The sequence below is a fragment of the Pleurodeles waltl genome, chromosome 8, assembly GCF_031143425.1.
Source record: "Pleurodeles waltl isolate 20211129_DDA chromosome 8, aPleWal1.hap1.20221129, whole genome shotgun sequence".
Classification (NCBI taxonomy): Eukaryota; Metazoa; Chordata; class Amphibia; order Caudata; family Salamandridae; genus Pleurodeles; species Pleurodeles waltl.
In genome coordinates, this window is record NC_090447.1 from 102351976 (window position 1) to 102375309 (window position 23334).

Here is a 23334-nt window from a genome sequence, read left to right on the forward strand (position 1 = left end):
GGAGCAAAACAGATACCTATCTGAAGTAACAAGAGGGTCGCCAGAACCCAGTGAAGAGGTCAATCTATTCTAGGACTCATGCCGAGCTGGATGGTTGGACATTGAGCCTGCTGGTTGGTCAAGCAACAGTGAACTGGTAAACTCAGTGAAATACAGGAGGATGAGGAAGGGCTGATACAAAGCCAAGTAACATGCAGAGGAGTCTTTACAACCTTCTATGCTGGCAGGTTGAAAGGCAGCCTGGACCACTTCGGGTGTCACCAATCCCGATATATTTGCAGATTGGTACAGTTCTCAAAAACGGTCCAGGGAAATCAGAGTTTTCCAATGTGGTTTAGAAATTCAAAGTTGGTCAAGTAGGGATGTGAGACAAATAGGCTAACTGAGACGCGTGCAAGAAGATACTGATAAAAACATAATACCAACAGATGGAAAAAACACTAACCAACTGAATACCTTTTCAGAGAAGCTGCCCCCAAACACCTTCAATCACCCTGCAACGCTAGGAAATTAGTCGAGATACACCAGTGCAAAGTCTGACACCAGTGAACTTTAATTACAAAGAACCCACAGTGACAAAAACCGTAACAGGAATAATGTGATAGTCATGACAGGTCACGCGACTCGCTGTACTTCAGGATAAAAAGCTGTCCTTTCGGTTTCTTCTTTGTTTCATGTGCTGTAGTAGTTATAACTTATCTGTGGAGGCACTCCTGTCTGTGCCTGGTGACTCCTTAGCAAGTATATAAAAATAGGCCATTAAATTCATATCAACATTGAAAGACTTGAGAACGTTATGTACAGAAGAGGCACTATATACCAAATATTTACATTACATCAGGGTGGCGTATCACAAACAGGCAAAAGTTAGTGGCTTAAGAACAGTACGGATCAAACAAAAAATGAGTGATAAAAATCCAGCGGTGTCTTTTTTTGTATGGTAGCCCATGTTTCATAAGGTTGTGCATTTGCCATTTTTCTGGTCTAGGTGTTTTAATCCGCACGTTGTGTGGCACGTCCTGACATATACTTCAGAAAGGTGCACAGCCCCCTAAGACTCGAGGCAGACAGACACACACATATATACACACACACACACACACACACACAGAGACAACACTCTTCAAGGCATACATTCCAACTAGAGTGCCTGCCTTTTTCAAGCTCCTTTGAAAGCCTTTTGAATCTACATTTGCAGACTTACCTCCAGAAGACTACCAAAATGTTGAGTCTACTAAACCCTCCACTTACATCCCTGCAAGTGTGGTGCACAATGATGGCACCATTTACTTCACCAATATAACTTCCTCTGAAACAGCCAATTGAATCATCATCTGTTGGGCACACAGTCAAGGACAGCAAAATGGTTTCAAGAGATGGGTTGCAGGCCCATACACCTACAATGAAGAAAACAGTCTCAAAACCGGGTATGGGTGCGAAAACAATGTGCGCAAACCCTTAACGGCTTTGTTCCATTTTTATTCCATTTATACTGCTTTAACAAAGAGGTGATGGGATTAAACCCAGCTCTGAAGCGCCCATAAGCCTGATATTTCTCATGAATGTGCACCTAGAGGATCACCACTCTAGGCTGCAGCACGGTGCCTGTGAACATCTACTGTTCACTGCATGCCTGTCCGAGCCCACGAACAGCGGTTCACGGTGTCGGTTTAGTGAAGCGTTGTCTGGTTTAGTCCTCTTATGAGAACAGCAGCACGGCTGTGATTGAGCTTGCAAGGAACATAGGCCTGTGGAAGGACCTTGGATACACAAGCACTTGTGCATGGTCAAAGAAAGGTGATCAGGACTAACTTAAGGAACATGAACACTAAGAGGGGGTGACTGAACATTAACAAAAGTAAGGTTTCCTAACTATTTGTAATTTTCATGTTTAGTCACCTTAGGAAACTAGGTGAAAGAACCTCTTTGACTATATGGACTAACTTAATTGAGATAAGCACTTTGGTGGAATCATTTGGGGGATGGAATTGTATCGGAAGAAGGGTCCCAAATGTTTTGCCATTCTCATGTTTAGTTTCCACAGAAAACCTTCCAAAATAAACTTTTTAGACTGTCAGTTATCTACATGAACACAGGCCTTAACACAACATGAATTCCAAAGGTACGTAATGAGTTTAAGAAGAATTTGGGAAAGTTTGGAATTTATTATTGGCTGACATTTCTAAACTCATAGGTAATACCAGCAGCTCGCCTCTGGCTCTTATCAACAAGAAAGGAGTAGGTTAATAGTAAGATTAAATGTCATACTCTCCAGTATTTATCGTCTCTTGTGATGGTGAAGTTACCATACCCACATGTATGTGCATGCCCAATGTAAGCTAAATAAAACACGAGTAGCTGGAGGTCATCCAGGTACAAGATGAGGGAAAATGTATTCTCTTAAGAAGTTATACCAGGTGAAGGAGCACATCAGGATCACTACCAGAAAGATTCACTTCCTATCTTCTCCTTTCATGAGGGCACCGGGGGCAAACTTCTACCTTTCGGGTGGAAGATCGACAGCAGGAACAATCATTATGGCAATGTTACCATTCAAGGCAGACCATAGGAAAGACTACATAAAACTGGTTGCATACTACACGTGAAATGATAACTGAGATGTTTTAAGTTTTGCCGACTTTTTCAGACTTAGGCCCTCTTTACGGGTACCTTGTGGATACTGAACCAGCCAGCAATGGGATTTATGGGCTGGATTGAGATTGCAAGTTCTGCAGGAAAATCTGCACCGTTGGATTTTCCAGAACTAGATTTTCAACTGCAAAAAAGTCACAAACTTAGAATTGTGCAATAACACTGAATCCTGAAATCCTGAAATTACCACTATAGTAATATTGGGAACCCCAGGTGCAGGACTGCCACTTCTATAGTCCCGCACAATTTGTAAAGGCGGATTTTGCAGTAGATGACTGATAGTGGTTAGGAATGGCACCAGTGCAAGTTGTCTGATCTCGTTTTCTACAGTGCAGTCTACAAGTGTGCTAATGACGAGTGAATGGATGCAGCAGTCTCTGGCTCCTGAAGAGTTAGGTGACTTGGGCAGGTGGCTGTCTCATGCGTACTCACAGTGGTGACGGAGTATGAACCAAAGCACGGCTCAGCCGTTCACCTCAAGCACCTTTAACAAGTTCAACCCCTATCCAGGTTATACCCACAGGCTTTTCAGATGTCAGTCCTGAGGCAAACCTCCAGTTCACCACTCCTGCTAGGAGGCTGTACGCTTTTCACTCGGCAAGCAGACAACTTTTAAATCGACCACTCGATTGACCAGATGACAAATCATGAAATTTCCATTCTTCCCCCCTTTCCGTTAGCTTCTCGTGACAATGAAGACTTTGAGTTGAATCATTTCACATCAGTATCGTACATGGTAAATCTCATGAACTGGCCCATGACCTGTCTGTTCACACCATTTAAAAACAGAGACGTGAACAAGAGTGTGGTCTTTGAAAAACTTGCCTGGGAAGTGGCTGTAACTAGTCTCCTGGAACTCAACAAATTCTCAGTTCTTTAGACCAGACAGCTAGTTTTGCAAGTGAGTTGGCAAAGCATCTTCTATGTTAATCCATACTCCCTATTTTGACAATTTCATGCATGCTTCACTAGAACCTCTCAAGTTCACTTATTTTTGCTCGCACCATCTTCTCACCTGACGGAAGGCACTTGAAAACAGACAGACAAAGCCCCTTTTGTAATTTGTAGAGTTTTGGGGCATCTATCATCAACCCACAACATAGTTCCAGAAAACTTAAAAAGGTTTAAAATGATTCTGCCAAAATATAAATTAATTTGGAAGGTCATAAGTGTAGCTTTGTATTTTATCAACAAAGAGGTATGGCTTTGTGTGACAAGCACAGTACCAGACTCACTGCCTTCTTCCAATCAGTGAGGATACAGATTTTTGGGTCCCACTGGAAGAAGATGCATGATCCAATCCTGGTTGAGCAGACAAACAGACACCAGGCAGGCACACGCAGCATTATTCCATTGCACTGAATGGAAAACTGCATTTGAGTATTCCCGGATGTGTATTTGTTCAGTTTGCAACATAGTTTATCCCTCACCTGACTAACAATTGTAACAGGTGTCCAAGTGGTTATCCATCGACATAAAATCACTTGATTAGTCCTTTAGACCACAGTCTGGATGGAGCAAGGTGACATTTGACCACTCCTTGATTAAGGTGCACAGCACAGATTGACAACTTCTGTCAATTACACAATAGAGAAAATGCCACAACAATATTAACAAATGGAAATTTGTTCCTGGGCACGTACGGCCATGATTATAACAACAAGGGCGAATTGTAACAATTACCTAGATTTTCCTAAATTGCTGAGCACTTTCTACTGCAATTCATCTGTAGGATCACACATTTGTTTTGTGGTAGTGTGTGCAATTAAGGAGGAATCAATCTTAATAGAGGAGTCAACCATTGTGTCCCTCAATGCCGCGGTTATTTAGTATTTCAAGTGTTCATCCAAGCACATAGCACTTCTAGAGCAGATTCATCTTCGTTTGATGCAAAGATCTAGCGGCCATAACTTGCACCAAGAAAGTTAATTGATAACTCACAGACACCTCAGCCTACTAAGAGAAACTCCTGGGAGAATCTGTTTGATACAAGCAATCGCTTTAGCGGTTCAAAGGAAAGTCTGCTAAGATATGGGTAGAAGCTGAGATAGTTTGGCCACACTAGTACACTAATACTCCTCAATGGTCCCTGGGAGAGAGGGCAACTCATTCTGCATAGACTTTTTCCCTATTCTTTATGAGCAGAGTGCCAACAAGAGCATGCGTCACTGGAAAGTCTGGTCATCTAGTGCGTGCGGTGATTTTGTTGAGGGCCCTACACTACTGGAAACATTCATGTACAGACCTACTTCAGCTTGAGTTACCTCTTAAGTAAAACATCTAGTCTGCGGACCGAACCCATCCCCTCTTACCTTCAAGCTACATTACCCGTTGCGCTCTTATGCCTTCCTGCCCACCACCAAAAGACCATACCCAATTACACTGCCGGGGCGCTACAACAAGTGTATCCGAGGGGCAGGCAAGACCATTAGCTCCGGATGAGAGATTCAAATCACATGGAAGGGTGGGGCTGGTTAATACTGAACACTGCCAATGTTGCACATTTGAATCAGTGACTTACAAAGCTGCTTTGCACTTTCACATAAATACTATACAAAAAAGCCCACTGAAGTACTCCATCTAACTCATCCTTCAGACTCACAACTCACACTTTCCAAGACGTTATTTTTTTTCATCTCCAGAACACAAAGGAATGTCCTTACTACACCTCCTCCATATAACATTCAAAGTAATTCCAGCTTGAGTCTTTGAGAGACAGTTTGTTTACCTTGTTTTCTTCTTGTCTTCCATCTCTCAGGAGCCTCAAAAATATTGCACATATACTTGCCCATGGATGCCACATTCGCTTAATGACTGTTCATTCCACTGCCACTAACTAACCAAGCTCTTCACTCAGTGGGTTTGGTTAGTTCCCCCCTTGAAAGTGAGATACATGTCCTTTCGTCACTTCTGCCTTGGCTGGAGTAGCCTCCGTAAACAAGTGCCTGGCGCATCACAGGCCTCAGGCGTGACGTTGGCGCTGAGGGATGCAGAAGAATGGGAGGGACATCTGCAGGCTAAGCCTCCATCCGTAACATAAAGCACACAGACGATATACCACACGCTGCACGACAGCAAATGCCCTGCCCCTTTGAACCACTTTCTGTCACAGAATCTAAAAAAAAAAAGAATTTGTAAAAAGTTTTCCAAGGACAATAAATAATAATTAAAAAAACAAAACATTTACGAAAGGTTACAATGTCGGGAATGGATGAGCCACGACTATCTAAGCACAGTGTAGACGCAACTAGGAAGTGGAGATATTCAGTCTTTTTCACATGATATAACTGAAATAATGGAGGGTGTGTACAGGTAGCCAACCGTGAACAAATGAAAACATCTGTAAAATTCAGTCTCAATGTCTGATTTGAAGGCTTTTCTTGCTTTTCTGTGGTTCACTGGCAGCAGCCGAGGGTGAGGCAGACAAAAGATGGAGGCTGCTGCAGTTTCCCAGTGTAAAGAACATGTCTCCCTATTGTGAACTACTGTCTTCTGCCACCGGCTCTTCTAACTCCTGCTTAGTTCTTCAAAACGCAGCACAAAATATTCCATTCCTTGGCGACAATGGAGTGTCAACTGTACCGCAACAACCACATGTCAGCGCTGAGGGTCTGTCTTACTGACCCCCTTCCTCCATCTGACACATATGTAGGCTCTTCCGCCTCCTTTGCCATTTCTGGTACCTTCCTCAATGTAATATTCTGACACCAAACAAGGTCCATAGACATACACGCACACAAGGCATTAATTTCCGGTTGTGCGAGCATGAATAATATATATATTTGATATATATATATATTTTTGACAATGTACACCTATGCACAGCACTATGCAGTTCTTCTGCTGCTCACGAGACCTCTCCTTGTGGTGGAAGTATTGCCACATCCACGCGCATGCCTCACACCCAGGGTGGTGGTGCTGCACACCGGGATGGGGGTTAAGACGACAACAAGAGGGGCAGTGGTACTCTGGAGATGACAGAATGGCACTTTCCATCAACGAAAAGACGCTAGCCTATGGCAGCGCAGCGGTCAGACCCGCCACAAGAGGAGGTGGTTGGTGCTGTCGTCTCGCCCCACAGTCTCGCTGCTGTTGGTGAGCCGGAAGTCCTCATATCCATCACCACCACTGATCACAAGGATCTTGGACTTGCCTTGAGGGCCAGTAGGGGCTGGTCGGTGTCTTGCTGCCTCTTTCTTCTCAAGGTCTGTGAGCTTCTCATTGCCTGGCAAAGAAGTAAACAGCCAGTGTTAGGTTATGCCTTTCAACACCACCAAAAATAGCAACACATTTGCAAATTGTATTAAAGTGATTAAAACCCTACAATGACTCATTTAATTTTCCGATGTGAGGAGCAAAATTGACACCTTCAGAGTCAGTAAATCACAATTGTAATTCTGGGGTATACACTTCAATTTCACTATCTGCCAAAACTGAACAAGTCCCAGGATTAAATAGTATATGAAACTGGACACTTTGGGCCTGTTTCATGAAGGTAACTTACACTTCTGAGTAATTTACACTTCTGAGTAAGAATACCTCTTTTGCTTATTGGCAAAATTAGAGTGTGTTACTAGTAACAAAACACAGTAGAAATTCCACCACCACACATGACCACCACTGGTACTGTACCACCCTCACACAGATAATAATAAAGTTAGGGAATTAACATAAAACCCATTACGAAATAATGTAATTATTTTCATAGTTAAAATATAAATACATTTATTTTATTTAAAGATATTACATTATTTATTATACAATTATAAAATATGATAATACCCTATTTTGAATTTGTGGTTCACAACTTTTTGACTTCTGTGGACACCCACTTTATCATTACAAGAAACCCGGGAACCCTCCACTGAATCAATATTGGAATCCGGGGACATCCCCCCCACAGCGTCATTACTGAAAGCTGAGGACCTAATCTGTTAATATTACATCATTTTCTTAGCAGTCGCGGATCCCCAGTGGTCCCCGGACCACAGGTTGGGAACCACTGTCCTAGATGGTTGTAACATTCCCTCTTTAAGTGGATAAAACAAATGCACGGGATGCACTCCTCGGCCTTGACTGATTTTGGGGTACCCTCTCCCTGGTTCCTAAATCTAAGAGCACTTCTACTTGCACACTAAACATATCGTGTTTTAGTTATATTCCCTGATCTCATCAAATATTCAAGTTTCTGATCTAATTTTTCTACTTTATTGGGGCAAGGGCTGTAATCACCCGCAAACAGTTGGACGGAAGTTGTCTTGGTCAGCGCTTGGTGGAGGCAGTGCCCCCTGCTGTGTTAAACCTGTCTCTACTTGGGTTCCTCCCCACTCACATCTCTGATGTGTCGCTTGAACACTGTGATTCTTGTCAGCAATATTACTTATAACTACACTCAAAAGTGCTTTCACCTCTTTGTATCAGAGTTTTAGAGGCCGCTGCGTGTTGTGGTGCTCATTAAGATTTAACCTAAACCACAGAGCATAACCTAGTTATGCATCATCTATAAGAAAACCCTGAAGCCATTTAGTTGAAGAAATAGGGAGCCAACATTTGTTTAACTGTCAACCTCCTTTGACAAAGTGCCTTCAGTGGCTTAATTTTAGATGCTGACCGGTCTTGATGCTAACTTAGGTCAACTCTAAAGATGTCCTCGATTTTGAAGCTGAAGCATCAGAGCAATTTGCAATTTAACCTCATGGGCGACTAATGTGCAGCCTCCCAACTTTTTTGTTTCCAGGTGAATATCTTTTTTGTCAATTATACACTTGATCCGGAGCACAGATTTTGCTTGTTCAGAGGCAGATTTTGGGTGTCCTCTTGACATTTTAAGAATCAACGAATCAGATGATATGAAACAACATTTTCTGTCTCCAGCTCCAAGCCCTTGTGCTGTTTCACCAAAGGAATCAGCACCAGCACTTCCATAAGGATAAACCCTTCACTAATTCCCATGATTCCTGCGTGGCCCTTAGGGGCCCCATTTCTTTTTTGTTGCTGTAAGTGTGTCTCAGGTTTGAATCTCTTTCAGTCTAAGCAGCGTGGTTGTCGTCGTCAATCACAAAGCTTACGCCAATAATTTCTTACAAACCCTGTTGGCAGCTTGAACAAAACAACCCGTTTGACCTCAAAAAGAGCCTTTAGACCAGAAGGTACCAATGAATAAAAAATACCATTTTGAATGTACTTTACACATGTGCGTACAACTAGACTTCCGTGTTGCAAAGAGGATCTCTCAAAGCAATAAAAAAAATCTGGCTATCGTGGGAGGGGCAACAAGGGCTCAAGATGGCCACATTCCTAGGGCTGGTTCCATCCTCCTGCTCGGTGTGGAGGCCTTACCAGCAGCAGAAGTTATAGAAAGTTTCTACTGCGACTGTGAGATGCTGTCCACCCTCTGCAACATCTTGTTTGTGTGACTAATGCTCCTGGAGTAAAGGAAATCAGGCAATCTTACTTCCTGCCCACTGGCCTGTGACAGTTGTATTAGTCCTGACTTATGAGGAGGACCAGCATTCCAAGTCTTGCCTGTGAGGGGGAAGGTTGTGCCTGCTTGAAGGAGATTATCGGAACAACAGAGCTCAGGAAGGAGAGATGTGCATCATGGTGGACCAAATCTGGAGTTTCTCTTTGGTGGAACAGGCGTGACTCTCATGACCTGGGAGGAGTCTCCGGGGAAGATGGCAATAGAACATCTGCAGACCTGCGAGCATTGGTGCAGGCCTCGTTGCAGGCACCCAGTACTTCCTACCGTCCAAGGGCCGTATTACAGAAGTGCCCTGGGGATGCAACTGATGTGTGTTAGAATTAATGAAGGGGCTGCAGACGCTTGTGCGGCCCATTCTGTAATACCGATAGCGCAGGTAGACATATAGCACCAGTGCTATCACCAGAGGGTGTTGCCTCATTTGTATGGGGGTGTGGTCCCATACAAATGAGGGAATCCCTTTGCCACTGCTCCTGCGCCGTATTATAGACGTGGGCGCTGAGGCAAAGAAGCTGTCAGGAGGTGCACTTGACAGTGCACCACCTAAAAGGTGGCCCTCTGGATGGGAGAAGGGGTTCAGTGGACCCCTCAGACATCCCCTTGTAGGTGGGTGCAGTCACTCACTACACCCGCCTGCAAGGGGATGTCAAACCCCCCTTAAAAGTGCAGGTGGGTTGTCACCGGCACAGTGAAACACAGAATGACTTTAAAGCAGCTGCTCCGTTTTTTTTACTTAAACGCACTGCCCCCAGGGCAGCACACATTTGCGGCTGCCACGGGGGCAGCGCATTAAATATAATAGGGCGTACTATCTCTGTTTGTGCCCGGTGCACCTGTTCTCAGCTGCACCGCAGCGCAAACAGAGAAAGTGTGCCGTATGTATAATAGAGGCCCTGGTAACTTTTGGAACACCCTGTGATGGCGGCAGGCCTGTGCCCGGGGCATACATCTTACACCTGCACATACTGCAAAACTGAGTCAGTCCCACAAGTGGCCATCTTAGACTGGAATAAGTATGCACACAATGGCACACAAGAGAAAAAAAGACAACCAGTGAAGAGTTTTTTTAAACTGCATGAGACTGCGGAGTAAAGGCAAGTAGTGAACTGCTGTTATACTGGATTAACAATGAATTTCTTTGTGGGAGAATGCACAACTGAAATCCATGCAGGCGCTGAATGCTGATCTGACTACCAAGATTGAGAAAGCATTATTAGTGGTGTAGACGGCTGATGTAAAGATGAAATGTTTTATGGAGGTGTTTATGGAGGTAAAAGATTACCAAAACTGAGCAGGCAAGACATGGCTGTAGAGAAAAGAATGTAAGAAACCTGAACTCCTTTGAAAAGAGGAGTAGAGTAATTTCAGAGTGGCATGGCGGAATGCATCTTGCGTATGGACGGCAAACCTGAGGTGCTGGATAACTCATGCCGAGATGGTCTGCTGAGAAATGTCCTGCGACTGCAGGTTCTTTTGTTTCCAGACTTGAGCCGGATGACACTGGAATGCAAGGGGGCGGCCTCTCTTTGTAAAAGAAATAGAACCTGACCGACTGACCACGTAAACCTCTGTAGCCTGTCCAATGCGACTGGCGGTAGGACACAACGGGAAGATTCTCCTTTTCTCAAATGGAGGCAGCCAAGACTTTTCATGCAGGTGCCAAAGGTTCAGGAGGAGGAACCTAGATTGTCTGGATACCTTGTGGAGGAAAGTGATTTGGAACTGAGTTCTATTTGTGCTGCTTTCTGAGGGGAGTGAACAGGTCTTCTAAGTTTCATGATGTGTCCTGGTTGGGGTTACTTAGACTCTTATCTTTCTCCTTTGCCCACATTTGGGAATGGTTACCATGCACAAAATTACAGTTGTCAGAGGTCCTGGTGGGTACGAAAGTTAAAATTCATTAGGGGTCCTCTTTACAGTGCATTGTCACTCCCAGCTCTGACAGATATGTTAGTAACTTATTTCGAATGACGCTGAGGTTCAAGTAAATGTTGGAGAACAAGTTTGATGACATATGTAACTATGAATCAAAACCTACTAGACGATGTTTCTTCTTTAAAAAAAAAAAACGTACAAGGAAAATTCAAGCTCCAACCACCTGTATGATGAAATAATGAAATAATATGCAACTATTACAGTTCCAGTTGTAGATGTGTGGGGATTAATGTCGCCCTTGGCTGACGGACACCTCTGCTCCTCCTGCAGAGAAGAAATCTTGCATTGCTCCACAAGGCTGCCTAAAACTATTGGGGGAGGCCATGTTGTGAGTTTGGGCTTCATTCTAGGAGACAAGGTCTGCCATTAAACCTAAAGGGAAAAGGTTCTGTGATACAATGAAACAGAAGCAGGAACTTTCTTATGTGAGCATTCTCAAGCTACGGGCAGGTTTAGAGACCATTTAGGTTAAACAGGCAAATGGTCCACTTCGTTGGGCTTTTGATCTTTATCTACCAGCACATACTTTGTTTCCAAGTGTGCGCTTTGGCTCAGGGGTCTGGTTGGCTTTGGAGTCTGACTGATACATTTAACAAAGTGACACAAGAAGGATGATACTCATAGGTGCTCTAAAGGCCTAGGGAGCAACACAACTTGACTAAGTTTTTAGGTGGTTGTGATGAGGCTTGGAAGAGACCCCTCTTCAAGCTCTCCCTCTGCAACTAACTTATCTGCTTTCTTCTCCCATTCGCTGGACTTAAACCCGTGCAGCGGTCATCTGGTAAGTTTGACTTTCATGTCACTTATGTAGTGTTCCGCTGCCCAGGTGGACAGATGTGCTCTAAACAAAAAAACCTTGATAAATGAGTGGAACAGTTGCTGTATAATTTTTTATTTTACAACTAGATCCCTGCTTTTGTAGATGTAACTGAATCCACTCAATTTTATGTGTTAGTGAATGCAAACAACATTTTACTCAGACGCTGTGGTTACGGGTCCCGGTAAATAATGCATCATAACTGCATCATATTTCTCCTGTCTAAATTCCACTAGGTAATGTGAAAAAGACCTGACTCGTTTAGCACGTGTACTTACCGGACTCCTTTGGCAGTGGGAAAAGGACATCAAAGCCATCAGGTAACTCAACAGAGGTCAGGAAGCGGACATGTCCAGTGTGGCCCTGAGACAAACCAACCGGGATCAGCGGCACCTTCAGGGAGCTTGAGTTGGAGGTTATAGACAGGGTAAGCACCACCCCGGCACTTGTCCCGATCCAGAGCAGATCCTTGCAAGCCAAGAGGGCAGTGATCCGCAGGCATGCAGCTTTGTGCTGGCGAATAATTGCATCTGAGCCTAGGACACAAAGAGAGAAGACGAGTTCACACATTGTAGCAGCTCCTTTAAAAAAAAATGGCATAAAAAAAAATTGTTTTGTGGAGAAACAACCCTCCAGCATAACAACTAGCTAACATATAGATATTTGACTATTCTACACACGGAGTTGCATTTATAACCAAATAAAATTTAAGACCTAGAGCCAAATCAAGAAATAATTTGGACAGTGAATTCAAACAGCGATTCAAAAATATACAGTCATTAGAAAAAATAAAATTGATAGAAAAGCACAGATTTCAGTGATTTGGAGGTAGTTGTTGATAATAGTTTGAATATTAATTTAAGGGGCCCATAATGGTACTGCAATTCTTGTGGCCCTAGGCCTACAAAAGAAAGGAGTCACACCCACTGAAGGCCTGCATGGGTCTTCCCCTCATAAAAATAAATTGTGCAACAAACTATGTAAGTAGCTTGAAAAATGAGAAAGCACTCTAATAGTAGAATGTTTCTGAACTGATTAAGGAGCTTTGCTAAAAGTACTTTCTGGCACATGCCGATTGCAATGATAAGCAAAAAACAAGTTACTTACGTTTGGTAACGCCTTATATGGTAGAGACAATATCAAGTTGCAGATACTTCACCTTAGAGTTTCCCCCAGGCGTCAGTCTGGATCCGGAGATTTTCCTTGAGCATTACCCTTGTGCGCTGTCAGGTAACATTCGCCGTTGGCGTTGTGTGCACCGGATGTGGCGTCGCGGGTCCTATATAGGTGCCACCCCAGTGCGCAGATGTCAGTTTCTTTTCACGACTTTCCATGCCAGAAGCGCAGAGCCATGAACACTGACCACTGGTGCATCAAATCTAGGGCCCTGGAAGGGAAGTCCCGTTCCCTAGAAATCAGTTCGCAGAGCTGGGAGGATGAGTGGGTCGGTAAGGAATCTGCAACTAGATATTGTCTATCCCAGATAAGGCGTTACCGAAGGTAAGTAACTTGTTCATCTGATAGAAACATCTAGTTGCAGATTCCTTACCTTAAAATAGATACCCATGCAATACTAGTCCTGGAGGTAGGTCTGTGAACCAAGATCATATTAGGAAGTCCTGCAGGACCGAATGGGCAAAGTACCCATTCCTTCGGACTTTACCATCCAGGCAGTAGTATTTAGTGAATGTGTGCAAGGATGCCCACGTAGCCACCTGACAGATGTCCAGGACTGGAACTCCACGTGCTAATGTAGTGGTTTTAGCTGTCACTCTGCTATAATGAGCACACAAACCCTCCAAGGATTGCTTTTTAGCCAATGCACAGCACATTTTAATGCAGAGAACAACCCATCTGGAGACAGTTTGTTTTCTGCACTGCCCGACCTTTCTTCACACCCACATAACCAACAAAGAGTTGATCATCCACCCAGAACTCTTTGGTACGATCAACGTAGAACACCAATGCAATCTTTTTTGGGGTCCAGGCGGTGGAGGCTCTTCTCTTCCTTAGAAGGATGTGTGGGTACGTAAAAAGCAGGCAAGGTGATGGACTGACCTATATGAAAGGGCATGATTACTTTTGGGAGGAAAGAAGCCCTAGTGCGAAGCACCACTTTGTCAGGATCGATGGAAATGTACGGCAGCTTAGATGACAATGCCTGTAGGTCACTCACCCTGCGGGCAGAGGTAATGGCCACAAGGAATGCTGTTTTTAATGTTAAAAGCCTGACAGGACAATTGTGGAGAGGCTCAAAAGGAGTACACGTTAGAAATGTCAGAACCAAATTCAAATCCCATTGGGGCATGTAGAATGGGGATGGAGGAAACATGTGGGTAAGGCCCTTAAGGAACCTACTAACAATAGGAGACTTAAACAAAGAAGGTTGGTCAGGTAATCTCAGAAATGGCAGAAATGCAGAGGTGGCAGATAAATAACCTTTGAGGGTGCCCAAATCAGAGCCTTGCTGGGCCAAAGAAAGTATAAACTAAAGAACCTAAGAGAGAGGGTCAGAGAGGGGGTCAACAGACATGTATGTGCCACAAATCTATGTCAACAACAGGCGTATACCGTTTTGGTGGCAGGACGTCTGGCTGCCAAGATAACGTTACAGACTTCGGGTGGAAGGTCAAAAGCTGTCAACTGTCGCCGCTCAACCTCCATGCAAATAGACAGAGACTGGACAGGTTTGGTTGGAGAACCCTCCCCTGCTGCTGTGCCAGAAGATCCTCCCAAAGGGGCAGTCTGATCGGACGATGGATGGCAATGCTCAATAGCTCAGGATACAAGACTCTTCATGTCCAGTCCGGAGCCACAAGAATTAGTTGGGCTGGGCCCGGTCGTTCTTGATCTTCTTGAGAACTCTGTGCAGAAGTGGTATGGGCGAAAAGGCATACAGGAGGCCAGAGCTCCAAACAGACGAAAAACATCACAGAGTGACAGCCTCCTTGTTAACTCCAACGCACAAAACTGCTGACATTGCACGTTTTCTGCGGAGGCAAACAGATCTAACCAAGGCTCTCCCCTACTGCTGAAAGAGACTTTGCACCACCTCTGGATGGAAACGTCATTCATGATCGACCAGGTATTATTGGCTGAATTTGTCTGCTCTGGCGTTCAGAGAGCCTGCCAGATGTTGAACATCCAGGGAAATGCCCTGATGTTCCAGCCATGTCCAGAGGGGCAGAGCCTCCTGCAAAGGGCCCATAACCCCACCCCGCCCTGCTTGTTGCAGTACCACATGGCAGTGGTGTTGTCTGTGAACACCTACACTACTTTACCTTTGAGAGAGGGAAGAGATGCTTTCAATGTCAGTCTGATCGCCCGGAGCTTTAACAGGTTGATGTGGAGTCTCTGATGCCTCTGACCTCTGCCTCTGCCAGGTGGCCGCCCCATCCCAGGATTGACGCCTCTGTCACTACTGTCAGATCTGGTTGGGGAAGGGAGAGGGCTCTGCCTCTGACCCAATCACGGTTCGAAAGCCACCACTGCTAATCTTGTGCAGTCCCCTTTGAGATATGGACCATGTCGGAGATATCCCCCTGATGCTGTGCCCACTGGAACTACAAGTCCCATGGCAGAGCCCGCATATGCCACCTGTCATGTGTCATCAGCAGGATGGTGGAGGCTATGACACCCAGAAGCCTCAGAGTCATTCTCACTGAAATCCAGGCCAGGCCAGAGGCTGAAACATCGGTATCATAGCTTGAATATCCTGGACTCGTCGCTCGGGACGATAAGCCTGAAACTGCACTGTGTCCAGAACAGCTCCGATGAGAGGGAGCGTCTAAGAGGGAGTCGGTGTGACTTTGGCACATTTATAGTAAAACCCAGTGAATGCAGAAGGTCCGCCGTAGTCTGGAGGTGGGAGACAGCCTGGGGCGAGCCCACCTTCAACAGCCAGTGGTTGAGATGGGGAAAACAAACCAATAACCTGTGTAGATGAGCCACGCCCACCACCATCACTTTGGTGAACACCCGAGGGGCGCTAGTAAGGCCAAAGGGGAGCACGGTAAACTGAAAATGCTCATGGTCTACTGTGAACCGCAAGTAATGTCTGTGGACAGGCAGGCCAGGAATATGGAAATATGCATCCTGCAAGTCCAACGCTACCATCCAGGCTCCTGGGTCCAGGGCAAATAAGACCTGAGCCAGAGTGAGCATTTTGAACTTCTCCTTCCTAAGGAAGAGATTGAGGGACCAGAGGTTGAGGACAGGGTGAAGGCCCTTGTCACTTTTGGGCACCAGAAAGTAGTGGAAATAACAACCACAACCTACTTCTGGCACAGGGACCCTCTCTATGGCTCCCTTGGCCAAGAGAGACGTAAACCCCTTATGGAGAAGAGCCGAGTGATCCTCCGTCATCTGATTGTAGGATGTGGCATGGATGGAGGGGTATTCTCGAAGGGGAAGAAGTAGCTCCTTCAGACTATCTGCAAAACCTACCTGTCTGGCGTGATGGACTGTCAGCGGAGCAGGTGATGGCAAATCCTGCCCCTGACATGTCCCTGGTGGGGAATCATCAGACTAAGAAGGTTTGGAGGTAGCTGCGGGGGGTGGGTTGTGCTGGACTGGCCGGACCTCTGGCTTCCTGATCCACGAGGACTGTGAATCCAACGTCCCCGGCCACGCAGAGGCTGGGCAGCATGCACGGCATGGTAGCTTGAGGGGAATGGCCGTGGTGGGGCACCCCTTCTGTAGCCATGAAAGGGGTGAAAAGCAGACTGCAGGGGGTGAGGGGCAGCTGCGAGGCCAAAGGACCTGGCCGTAGCACGAGAATCCTTGAAGCGCTCGATCACCGAGTCTGCTTTGTCTCCAAAGAGACAGGTGCCATCAAAGGGCATGTCCATAAGGGTAGATTTGAGATCCCCTTGAAAAGCCAGATGTCCTCAACCAGGCGTGGTGCCTCAAGGCCACCATCGATGTGACCGCTCTGCCCAGTGAATAGGTCATGTCCAGCCCACATCTGATTGTGAACTTCGCTGCGTCTCTCCCGTCAGCAACAGATTGGGAGAGTACAGCCTGGGCCTCCGCTGGACCTGTGCCAGCACTTGCTCAACTGTATGCCATAGGGTATGGGTTTAAAGGCCCAAAAGGCATGTGATGTTCACGGACTGCAATGCCCAGATGAAGGAAGAACACATCTTCTTCCCAAGTTGATCCAGCCTCTTGAATTCCCTCTCTGGGGTAAGGAAGGGAATGTGCCCTGGGACATAAAGGCTTGGATAACCAAGCTCTCAGGGGTGGGGTGTTGCATCAAGAGCGCTGGGTCATTTGGAGCAGGTCTATGGTGGCGGGCAATTATCCTGTTCACAGGAGTCCCTGTGCTGGGTTTGGACCAGGTACCCAGCAGGACATAAGTAAGGGCTTCATTAAAGGGCAAAAAGGGTTCAGAGGATGAAGCCGCAGGCCGAAGAACCTCTGTCAGGAGCTTAGTCCCGACTGCCACGGAAGCAAGCTCAAGTTTCAGGACCTCGGCTGCTCTTCGCACCAGCATTGAATAGGATGCTCCCTCCTCCATAGCCACGGTAGAGGGTGAAAGCATGCCAGAGTCAGGGGAAGTATCCAGACCACTGGCTTAGCCTGGGTCCATCCGCCAGTCCATAGGGTCTTGTAGCTGGTATTCTAAAGGGTCCAGCGACCCCTCTTATCCCTGATCGTGCCTCAACCCTTAAGAATAAGGATCAGGATCCAACATAGGGGGCAAGACCCATGCCGGAGTCGGTGTGTCGCGCTATGCAGATCCAGCTGTGTGTTGCAGTCGGCAATAAGCATGGGGTCGATACCACAAAGGGGCACGGGCAGGATCTGGAGCATCGGAATCGGTGTCAGGGAAGGTTGAGGTGGTACGGCAGATGCTGATTTGCATCCAGGAATGGGCCAGAATTGGACAGGGGTCGCTCCAGCTTCAGGAAAATCGGGGAGGCACTGAGCTGACCCAGAACCTGGTCTTACACAAGGACATCTTCAACGCACCAGGAGTGTAGATACTCACATATCTTTGACAAAAAGTCAAAAAAAGACCAGTCAAAGTGACTGAGGGGTAGCTCTTCTTCAGATCAGCGCTGGCTGGCACAGAAAGAAAAGAACCGATGTCAGCGCACAGGGGTGGTGCTTATTTAGGACACGCAACATCATATCCAGCACGCAGAATGCAGACGACAGACGCGGAGCCGACCAACGCCACCTGACGGCACGCAGGGGTACTGCTTGAGAATAATCTCCTGATCCAGACTGATGCCTGCGGGAAATTTTAAGGTAAGGAATCTGCAACTGGATGTCTCTATCAGATATCTAGCATACAATTCATGTTCATATACTTAGGTATGATATGCATTTGAATTCCTAGAGGCTATTTCTTTGGCTTCTGAGATTAACTTAGACTTAATAATGGAATGTTATTTTTATTTAAAAATTATGTGTATTTTCTCCCGATACCTACCATTTATTGCTTCAGTTGTAGGCCCAACAACCTATCGCTGCGAGATCTCTCAACATACCCTAAGGTCTTTCTAATTTGTGTTCCATGACATGTGACCAGCCTGCTTGGGCTCAAGGGCATAATCAAGAGTGGGAGATCATGCTGTACAAGGACAAACAGCTTTTCGTAATGAAGAGTTTTGCTTATTGCCAAACTCCACTCTCTTCTGAATGGCAACGTAAATACCCCCTCTTGATGTATTTTCATAAACGTGCCCAATTTTGGCAGCTATGGCAGACGATGCATATGGATAAATGCTTTTCCAATATCAAATAATTTAATAAAGGAGGTTAAAGTCCAGTCTCTTGGTTGAAGCCAAGGAACACAGTCAGACTACAGTTCAAACCCTACAGGGCAAAAGTCAAACTGACTACAAGTATGTTCTGAAGGGTTCCAGAGCAACATGTTTTGAGGTGTCCTCTAGACACTTGGGGTCCCATTTGTAGAAGGACCTTGCTGCAAGACAGGTAAACAAAACTTTGAGGTAAAGCAAACTCCCTTCCCTGAGAGGGGAAAACAGGAGTGGTGCCACCCAAGATCATGACCCTGCATGAACTTTCACAGATATGAAATATGAAAGCGTATATGAATCCAAGAAACTGGTGTAGTAGGCTGTCATGGATAACATTCTAAAAGACGTGCAAAGGTCTTGTGTTTTTGGCTGGGGAGAGGGAAGATTTAGAGGGCACAGCACTAGAGTGTGTTGAACTTGCAGAACAATAACTTCAGATAGGTAATACCTTAGGACACAATGGACTACCCAGTTCTTTTTTGTTTTTTAAACTAGATAAATAAATGTATTGGGCTTGTTTAGGGGGGCATGGAGCTACAGCCCCTCGTCAAACAATAATCATGTTGCTCTTCATACAGGGCAAAATTGGAACAAGCATAGATCACATCACCAAATCACCCCCTCAATGTAGAAACGTAATATTTGGCAACAAGTTTGTCCAAGTGGAAAGGGGATTTCGTTGTTGATCTACAATAATTAGTCCAGCTTTACCCATAAGGCTAAATCTAAGGAGTTTGCAAACCACCCTGAAAACTACCCTAGAATTGGTAATAGGTCAAACAGGGCACTCAACAAATCTCTTTTCATACGCAAGAAAGGCCTTTCACTCCATTGAATGAGGCTTCATATTCAGAGTTAAAGAATGAAATTAAGTATGGAATTTATAAAAAGGTGTCAGAAGCTTTGGTACACAAACTCTGTGGCACATAAAAGCTTTGGCAAATCCAATAGGTCTGGATTTTTTATAAGTGATAAGCAATAGTTGCACGACTTACTATGTTTGACCTTGGATGTCCTAGAAAGAAAATTCTATAATAAAGCAGTATTTTGAGCTACAACAGTATGAAAACTGGGAGCAGGGCCCTTTTACTGACCCTCAAAGAAGATTGCCATGAACAGAGACTGAAAATTAAGTGCTGTGTGTGGACTTAAAAGACATATATGGTAGACTACTGCTTAGTAAATATTTTTGAGAAAGGAAAATTTATTTAAGTGCACCTGTATGAAAGACTAATGTGTATACAAGTCTGCTTTGTGAGAAAAAATGCAGAAAATCCAACAACATGCTTTCATGGCAGCAAAGGGAACAAATGAACACAGAAACTAGGGAACAGCACTTTGATATTATTACAGGCTAATACATCCAAACAGCAGCATTTTCTAAGCAAAAAAGCCACCAATCGGCAATTAAGACTTTTTTCTGTCAGCAAAGTGAATACATCAAAGAACCCACACTGACCTTTATTTACAAGCTACATGTCAAGTTGCATCCACAGTGTACAAAATTGGACTACTTGAGCCTCATCAACAAAACCAAATGGGAACACACATAGGACAACATCACCGTCCTTGAAATACCAAGGCCTTGCTGGACACCCCATCCAATCAATGAAAAACACATAAAAGCTGATGGGGGTGGACCCAATCTCTGTATCAATTCCTACTGTACACAACATCTTCCAAACAGCAAAATCTTTTTAGAGCTAGGCCTAAGAAGTAATGTCTACACCTCAAGAGTATTCAAACTGTGCAGAGGGGCATGGGAAGGCTATCTTTTTTCAATGTTCCTTATAAAGGCTAGCCCTAGAACTTGTAGCTAAAATAATTATAAGAGACTCTGTTCCCAAGAACATCAGTTGCCCAGAATGGAAAAGGAACAGGTATTCATTCATTAGAATGACTAGTCAATATATTGAGGGAACTCAAAAATATGGGCTCTCCAGGGATAACGGCAGTCAGTAAATGGCCTAGTTCCATATCCATCATTGGGTAGGAGCGAAGGAGGAAATTCCAATAAGATGAAAACTTGGATTGGAAAGAGGCTGGTTTTATAGACTGAATTAATAGTGTAAAGGAATTCTATCATAAACCCTACAAATATGTTTAATGAAATTTGAGGAATGAGGAGGGAACAGGGATTGCCTTCTTGTTAAAAATTATTTTACTGACAAAATTCCAGTATCTATTGCAAACCTCATCCTTCATTATATCAACAACATATTCTAATGGAACGGAGCAATAGATCTTCAAGTTGCTGTTGGATGGTAACTATGTTTACAGACATTGGAATGCTGAATGATGGGGTGACTGGACCACCCAATACTCAAAAATATTTTTAGATGGTGAATGACCAAGAGGACCTCATCTGTGGAACGGCAGAGGCCAGCATATATAAAAATTAAGATTTTTTCATTTCTGGGACAGTGTTTAAAAGAGGAAAACACACAAATGTTCATTATTTAGGAGCTCGATAAGAAATAAAATTTCACTGACGCAAGTTTAATCCCCATCTTTCTACTCATCTCTGTATCTTGGCTATGAGTATGTAAGGAACAAGAGAAACCTGATGCAACAGAAGTGGCTATTGGTGCGGTTCACACATTCCTGGAGCATCATCATAAACTCGTGATAGAAAGTGACACATGAAGCAATATCTACAGTTCACATTTTCAGGGGAGAGAAGTTGCAAAATGTTACAACGATTGTGTTTCTGACAGTTCAAATATCACCCATCAATAAAGAAACTGAAGTGATACTTTTTTCAAGCTAAGAAATCTCAGAATTAAATTCTTATAGGCAAACATAATTGAGGATGCCTTTCTAGCAGTATTCTTTTATGGACAAGGTTAATTTACAATCTGTGATCATCACCCTACACAATTTCCCCAAAATATACAACTGATTACAATGTTAAATGTGTAATCAATAATGCTGATTGTATCATCGTGTGTAAGGGTCACAATCCTTCTTCATTGGCTTACCTGCCAACATTTTGTGGACTGGCGGAGCAACATCCACTTCCGCCAACTGTTCGTATGTGGTGGCGTGGTAGAGCCGTACCTGTGCACTGCTCTGAAGCGCCACCCAGATGCCCAAACAGGAGCCGACAATGGACGTGACACTGCGGTTGAGGTCCTGCCCGATGGTAAATGTGTGCTGTGTCAGGAAGAGAAACAGTGAGCCCATTAGCGACAATGCAGAATCTCATATTCCGTGCAATCAAGAACTGAGGAAGGGAAGGACATCTAAAAATAACTTGTATTCTATTTTGGCACAAATTCAAAACCAATGTGAAATCCAAAGTTCAGACTTCCTAGAAAGATAACATGTCTTGATCTACAGTATTGCAGCCATAACCTGTGATGGCCGATGCGAAAACGTTATACCTGCTTTCTTTAGTAAAGGTGCGTCTCCACGCTAGTTTGTGCTATTGCACTACAATATTTCCTCTCTGCTTTCTCAGTCAAATTTGCATTCTACAGTTTTTTTCCACTGTCACTTCCCTGAAAAGTTGTTTCTTGTACCTTCAACCCATTGAGGGACAGATTTGCTTTGGTTCTGTTTTCTTTTACTTGGCATGGTTTATACAGACCCTTAAAAAGAAGAGATGATGGACGGAACGCGGAACAAATCAAACATTCACCCCCAGTAACAGATCTGCGTTTAATAAATAGTTTTTTTGCTCGCCATACCATTGCAGTTAGGACCCAGCCATGTGAAAATCAGTCTTAACCCTGTTCCTTATGGGAAGAGTCCAGTCTGAACTGCCAGGCCAGGTCTTCCCTGGACCAGAAACAAGCATCCTGGGACCGGTATCAGGGTATCACCCCTCATCAGACAGGCTAGCTTGAATCTGGTGACATAGCGAGCACGGGATCCACGTTTGGGCATCAAAACTGTTGCCATGTTGCCGATCTCTTGCCCATCAACAGGTGAGCAGAAAACGTTCTTACCTCTTGCAGGAGCGTGGACGTGTTCAGCACGATGATCCGGTTTTGGCATCCACACCACAGCTTCCCCAACACTGCCACCATTTTTGTAACGGGGCTTCCAGGGGATCCCAGGGAGAGCGATTTGGAGTTTTGTGGATCCCAAAAGCTTCCTGTGAAGGAGAGAAGAACATATAAGTGCAGGGCCTAACAGCGCATTGAGCCTGCAAAGAGCAAAAGCAAGTTGCAACATGTTAATGTGTCTCCTCAGTGTCTCCGGGCCATTGATTCAGTACAGCTGCAGAAGTGGTGGGGAGGCACTGACATTGTGACTGGTAGGACGCAGGCCATGGACTAGTAGTCTGAATATCTACCAGGATAGCCTCAGTGCAGCAATTAACAGCGGTAAATGACCTCTGCAGAGGGTGCTACCTATTTGCCACTAGCAATCTAAGGGAAGTGCTTCAGTGTCTAATTAGTGAAAACTGGTGGGGACAAGAAAGAAGCAATGTTCAGACAAATATTGAGGTTCACACAAGACTATGTTACTTGTATTAACCTCTAGATGCTCGTACCAGACTCACAGGAGGTAGGCCCAGCCATAACAAGAAAAAGGCAGCTGTGGACAAGGGGAGTCACATACAGGCATTTAACCTCACATAGAATACAGAAACATGCTGCAAACAGGACATCATGATTCCTGAAGCACTGGCACATGATTACTGGACCTCATGCCTCATCCAC

The 23334-nt window shown here is 44.8% G+C and overlaps 1 protein-coding gene across 1 annotated transcript in view; it reads right to left on the reverse strand.

The window, feature by feature from the left end:
* Positions 1 to 530: 530 nt before the first annotated feature.
* Positions 531 to 23334, reverse strand: part of ARHGEF17 (Rho guanine nucleotide exchange factor 17) — a 491524-nt gene continuing 468720 nt past the window's right edge. The window contains exons 18-21 of the mRNA XM_069203843.1: positions 22615 to 22763; positions 21643 to 21817; positions 12167 to 12424; positions 531 to 6877 (exon numbers count right to left, since the gene is read on the reverse strand). Coding sequence (XP_069059944.1) covers positions 6684 to 6877; positions 12167 to 12424; positions 21643 to 21817; positions 22615 to 22763 — 776 coding nt within the window. The 3' untranslated portion in view covers positions 531 to 6683. The remainder of the gene's footprint in view (positions 6878 to 12166; positions 12425 to 21642; positions 21818 to 22614; positions 22764 to 23334) is intronic.